At 47.4% G+C, this 6,725-nt stretch overlaps 1 protein-coding gene across 1 annotated transcript; it reads left to right on the top strand.

Annotated features, from left to right (window-relative positions):
• Window positions 1-243: 243 nt before the first annotated feature.
• LOC133901926 (cysteine-rich receptor-like protein kinase 43) lies at window positions 244-6,361 on the top strand. The gene is made up of 3 exons (XM_062343462.1): window positions 244-1,110; window positions 5,170-5,591; window positions 5,687-6,361. The coding sequence occupies exons 1-3, from the start codon at window positions 651-653 to the stop codon at window positions 6,098-6,100; spliced, it is 1,296 nt and encodes a 431-aa protein (XP_062199446.1). The 5' UTR covers window positions 244-650; the 3' UTR covers window positions 6,101-6,361.
• Window positions 6,362-6,725: the final 364 nt, after the last annotated feature.

Below are 6,725 nucleotides of genomic sequence, written 5' to 3'. Positions count from 1 at the left end.
GAGAAAGACTTCTACAGAACCTCCATCCATTTCATACATTTTAGATTTAACAGTTCATATATGTATATATAAATATAATAAAAGATATATGTCACATAGAGACAAGAATCTACGAAAAAATTGGTCTCACAAAATTTGCTTCTGGATGCCAGACACCGCGCGCTGCGTGCGCCCACGGACGAGAGCAGGGCTCTCTCCCGGTGGAACCCACGGGAACCGGCGGGCGTTTGTCGACGAGCAAACGCCCGGACTTCCCTGCCGCGACAACGACGCCTCTGAATCCTACTCCCAGTTGTCGCTTGACTCGCTACGCTCTTCCAGTCCCCGACGCAAAAGCCACCGCCTGCCAAACCCGGCTGCCTGCCGAGTTGGATAGGACTCGCACGCGCCTCGCCTTCCTCTGCAAGTCCCCGGCCGCGGCGCCGACAAGATCCACCGCCCGCATGCGGTACAGCCTCAGCGAAAATCCCCCAGCTCCACATCGCGAGAGAGCCACGGGCCTCAAGCCGCCGAACCGCCGAGTCGGCCTCTGCTAGCGCACGCTCCTTCTCCCCGTGCGCGGCCGCCCGGCGCACGGCAAAACCCACCCACCGGCCGCGCATACAGCCTCCCCACCCCGCCCCCCGCGGGCGCTGGCCGAGGAGGCCAGCATGAAGCCGCGGGCGCTCATGGAGCGCCTCGTCCGGCACTTCTCCTCCTCCTGCCGCGAGAGATCCTCCTCGGACCAGTCGCGGCGGCGGGAGAAGGAGGAGGAAGCGGACCTGGAGGCGATCGCGGCGCGGGAGCATCGATCGTTCAGCTACGAGACCCTGTCCGCGGCGACGCGCGCGTTCGCGGAGAAGAACCGGCTCGGCCAGGGCGGCTTCGGCCCCGTGTACCGGGGCCGGCTCGAGGACGGGCGGGAGGTGGCCGTGAAGCGGCTCGGCGCCGCGTCGCGGCAGGGCGCGCGGGAGTTCCGGAACGAGGCCACGCTGCTGTCCCGGGTGCAGCACCGGAACGTGGTCAACCTCATCGGGTACTGCGCGCGCGGCGCCGACGACAAGCTCCTCGTCTACGAGTACGTCCCCAACGAGAGCCTCGACAAGATCCTCTTCTCCTCCCCCGGCAATCGTGAGTTCCACTTCAGTCATCCATTCCATTGCTCTCCTAATTCCTACGACTACTTTCCACTATTAGGAGGTCGATTGGTTCATCAACTAGTCCAATTTTGCGCGATTTAGTCGAAGATTTCCGCGTCCGTGGGATCACGCACGGGAGAAACTTAGCAATTGCCAGCTCGTGGAGCATAGACTAGATATGCAATTGGCAGACCAGATCCGAGACTGGATAGTGCAATCTGTGTGCTTGGAACAGCGGAGCGCGATGCGCGGTTGGTGGGTATAATATTTACAGTGGCATCGATGCGCCAGGAAAAAGTCGCTGTACTATTCCCTATTTGGGTAAAGTTATATTTATTAAAAAAATGTTTTTTAATAATATTATTTTATAAGAAAATTGTAAGAATATTATTTTATTAAAAAATACAAAAATATTTAAAATGGGAAAATTGCGTAAATATATGACAATCAACACTCTAATGACTGGTTAACCACCTATTAGCAATCAGAGTATCGATACTATTTGGCTCACACGTAGAGGCTTATTGACACACTAACTATCCATAGGTCATGTGTCCCGCATACGGTATTTAAAGAAAAAAATTTATAATTTATTTATAAGATCTCAGATTGCGATGGTTTTTATATAAAAATTGTACATATCGATGATATCTATAATTTTACAGTTGAACTTTTTTTCATTTTAGATACCAAAAAATAGCTAGAAATTTCAGATATAGTTGTCTCTGTCAGATCTAAAATTTATGAATATTCTTTTCATATCTAAATAGATTCAAATGAAAAAATATTTAACTGTAAAGTTGTAGATATCGTCGATAGATACAATTTTTATATAAAAATCATATTCATCTAAAATCATATGAAAAAATATACATTTTTCTTTGAACATTATCTAACGAACACAGAGATGACCAAATGGGCCATTTGAGCTGGCCCAGCACGAGCCCGGCTCGGCACAGCCCAGCTACGGCATGGCCCGAACGGCTCAGCTACTGTAACAGATCGTGCCGTGCCGGCCCACGTGCTCCCCTCGGCCCACGGTACGGCCCGTCGGTCACCGTGCCGTGCCGGGCCGGCCTGGGCACGATTTTGACCCGACGACATGGTCGGTCTGGCGGGTACGGTGCCACGGGCGGCCCGTTGGCACAGCAGCTCAAAAAAATAAAAAAAAATAGCTACAAAATTAAAAAATATATAGAAAATAGATAAAATATAAAAAATAGATAAAAAAATAGCTACAAAATTATATATATATATATATATATAATAGAAAATAACCGGGCCTATGCGTGCCGAGCCGGATCGTGCTGGGCTCGTGCCGGCTTGGGCTGGGCCGTGCCTGTGCTGACCCGACTCAGCCAGGCCGTGCCACGCTCTCAGCCTAAGGACGATCCGTGGCCTCATGCTGTGCCGTGCCTAGGCCGTGCCTACAGTGTACCTCGGGTCGGCCCAGTAGGCATGACCCATTTAGACATCTTTAGACGAACACATGACATGTCGGCTATTTGGTTACCAACAATAGATTAGTCGGCACTTCGATTGTCGATAGGTGGCTAGTCGGTAATTAGAGTGCCAACTAGCATCTATTTTTAACACTTTTATATTTTGAATATTATTTTTATAATTTTCTAATAAAATAATATTATTTCAAAAAAGATTTTATGATATTGACCATTGAAGGCCGGAGTACTAGCTCCAGCGGACCAGTCTTCTCTTTCTGCAATGCCCGATCATGATCATTAGAACATGCATCAAATTAGATAAAGAGAAATGTACTGTGCTTCACTGTACTCTACAGCACAGTAGCATTTGATACGGTTAAGCGACGCAACATGTTGCCACTAGGCAGTTGTTCGCTTCCGCTAAGCAGTCCTTGTCAACTTATGATCCTTCCACTTCGACTAGAATGAGGGACCAGTTAGTTTATGTTCTTCTCCGACAGGTTGCATTTGAGAAAGCAATTGTCTCGGTGAAGTCCACTTTGCTACAGTTGCTGCCGTGGATTACTTGCCTTTTTATGTCCCTGCTAGCCACTAGCTTCTCCGTGGCTAGATTTTTTCCGAATTAAAAGCATTCCTCTGACTGGACCGTGGACATCGCGATACAAACCTCTACTGATTGATCAATTTTCTAGTATTATTTTTCGTATGTCCAAGAACAAAATGATCAGCAACTTTGCTACGCTAGTAACCATGTGCGTGTGCAATTTTTTACTCTACAGTTTCTAATATGGTTTTAGGTATTAAGAAATAAAAATAAATAATATAATAAGTAATATATGGTTAAATAGATACTCACGTATAAATATAATATCATAACTAATTTATCTTTAGAAACATCAAATACTTAATGCACTTGACAATTTTTCATATACGGGAGGGAATATCATCTTCACATTCGTTCTATTATACTTCGGTAGGTCTAAAAAAGTTGCTTCCTTAGTTGATTGGCATTATCATCCTGCGTATGTATTGCATGTCAATAACAAGAATAAATGCAAATTGTGCATCATTGTACGTTAGAGAATTGGTTCTAGCCTTTCTCCATTCTACGTGCGCTTACACTCGATAACGAAGAAACCAGAAATATTCCTACAGAACAATTCATGTTACATTTGCACTTCACAAACAAATCAATTGTAGTGAGATTAGAAGCAAAATACCGATCATGGAATAGAGGAACACTATTCCAATACATCCTTATACATAATATTCTTGGTACTTTTCCTCATGGCATCTATATCTTTATTTGCCTTAGCTAAAGTCCATGTCGACTGCCATGATACACCCATTGACAATGCAACATACAATTGGCTATGAGAAATCATAGGCTATGGTAGACAAATACCAATATTAGAAATAGTTTATCCTTGAGCTTTGTTTATAGTCATTGCAAAGCTAAGACGAATTAGAAATTGTTTCCTGTTGAACCCGAAAGGAAGTGAAATGTAATCTAAGAAGGACAAAGAGATTTTTAAAATGAACACCCTTTTTCCAGCATCAATGGTATTATGTTGGTAGGCTTTAACCATTAGGCTTGTTCTGTTATATAGACCATTATAAAGATTAAGATTTCAAAGCAGGATAATTGGACAGTTCCCTTTGAGTTTAAGCAAATGCGGCGGTACCATTTAGTGTGATTGAGTTCAGAAAGTCAATCAGATAGTTGTTTCGTGAATTATCTATCATTGACGTAATCAAAGTTATAGTATATTGTCTCTTTATATAAATACCTATCGATCATAATTGTATTCAGTTCATCCACATATTTATTCAAAGTTGAGAGGATATGCTAACGTAGAATTATTCTCAAGAACTGGAGAACCGACGCGTGGTTTCCCTCTCGACCCGGTCAGGGTCATCCGAGCATCACAGCGTTTGTGTCGCGACATCGCATGACTGGATCGGTCGGACTTCTGGTGCTCTTGTTTGTGTTCCTAATCCTTACCACTTGGATGCACATTGGATCACTTGGGCTTTGTTGGATACGGTCGTACTTCAGACTGATTGCTCCATCTGTAGCGTGCTTGACTCGTGTGGCACGCGCTCATCAACAGGCGGACGCGCTTTTGAGTTCTCGTTTGCTTCTCCGTCAACTGTCCCATCCACGTCAGCCGCTACGGTGGCAAAACCATCGTATGGGGTTGGTTGACATGGTTTTACAAGGTGGGGGATTGAATAGACCCTTTTTCTTTACTTGAGGTGTTAAGTGGCTGCACAATCCAACTTGGGTGTGGGATGGACTTTTTCCTTGTGCAAAATGTATACTCTTATCTGGGCCATATTGCATTTAAGCTCATGCTGACTTCAACACAGACCAAAAGGGCTCCCTGAGCCTTGGGATGGCCCAACCGTGGCCTAGCACGCCATTTCTACATTCCGAGAGAGGACTCTGTTCGAGTGAAACGTATCCACCTTACGCGTTTGACTTCTGTTCCTGCGATTTCTGATTCTTGCATTCTGGAACGAACGCAAGAATCTCGATTTCAGCTTTGCATCCGTTCTACTGTACGTGGCTCTGACACTACTTGGCCTTTTTGCGCAATGTCCAGCCGGCAACAACAGCCACGGAGGCCGGTCGCGGCGCGCGGAGCTGACATGGCCGCGGCGGCACGAGGTGGTGGTCGGAGTGGCGCGCGGCCTGCTGTACCTCCATGAGGACGCGCACACGCCCATAATCCACCGCGACATCAAGGCCAGCAACATCCTCCTGGACGACCGGTGGGTCCCCAAGATCGCCGACTTCGGCATGGCTCGCCTCTTCCCGGAGGCCGGTGACGGCCGCTCCCGCGTCCACACCCGTGTCGCCGGCACCAACGGGTACATGGCGCCCGAGTACCTCATGCACGGCGACCTCTCCACCAAAGCCGACGTGTTCAGCTTTGGCGTCGTCGTCCTCGAGATCATCTCCAGCTGCAAGAACTCCTCCTTCGTCCCGCCCCACGACTCCGAGGCTGACACCCTGCTCGAATACGTACGTATTTGCAATGCCAAGGCATACGTCTCCTCTTGTTCCTCTTCTTCCTCCATAGTAAACTCAGATGTTGCATTTGCTCCACCATATGACAGGCTTGGAGGCTCTACAAGAAGGGGCGGAGCCTGGAGCTCCTGGACCCTGCCGTCAAGTCGTCGGCGGTGCCAGAGCAGGTGGAGCTGTGCGTGCGCATCGGGTTGCTGTGCGTGCAGGCTGACCCGCGGCTGCGGCCAGACATGAAGCGTGTGGTGATCATCCTGTCCAAGAAGCAGAGCACGCTGGAGGAGCCGACGCGGCCGGGGGTGCCCGGGTCGCGGTACCGGCGGAGGTCCCACGGCCTGCGCGGCTCACACTACTCCGCTGGGTCTTCGTCTGGCACCAGCTCGCCCTCGACGTCCGCAACATCGCACGCCTCGGCGTCCGCGTCGAACGCGATGACGACGTCCAGCACGCAGTCGCACACCATGAGGAGCCAGGGGCTCCCCTCGCACCGAGAAGAGCACGAGTAGCAGTAGCTCGAGCCCAACTGTACATTTGTCAATTCTTTTCCCCTTTCTTCTTCTGTTTGGTGTTTGTTCTAAGATTGGAGAGTAGGCATAGATGGCATGATTGTTTTGCATAGTGCATAGGATCCAATTATTGGATTTCATTAGGATTCTACTCACGGTTAAACCATCGATCGATCAATCTGTGGTAGACTGACGGAATTGTGTATAAGAAAATGAGAGCGATATACTCAGAGTTCATTCCTTGACAATTTCTCCGTGAAATCATTGTCTCGAAATTAACGGCGGTATCCACCTGAACTGTTTGACGCTCTCACGCTCTTTTTCACTAATCAAGAGGTGGCCAGCGAGGATCGTCCATCGTGGTACTACCTTCACGAGTTATAGGAACTAGTCTATTTTTTTTAGGGAAAGGAACTAGTCTGATTGCCTGAATAATTGTGAGGATAATTTTAAGAATGCAACTGCAACTGTATTTGTTGTGTTCAACTGTAATTATAATGCTTATGATTAGAAGTATAATTATATCCGTCATACAACTATATATGTGATATCGATGCTTTATTGATCTATAACGTGTAATATGTTATGCCTAGAAAGAGTCAAGAATGATTGGTTCCCACACACT

Source organism: Phragmites australis, chromosome 20 (assembly GCF_958298935.1).
Source record: "Phragmites australis chromosome 20, lpPhrAust1.1, whole genome shotgun sequence".
Lineage (NCBI taxonomy): Eukaryota > Viridiplantae > Streptophyta > Magnoliopsida > Poales > Poaceae > Phragmites > Phragmites australis.
The sequence above is the reverse complement of the archived record's forward strand: the minus strand, read 5'-3'. Positions and strand labels throughout refer to the sequence as shown.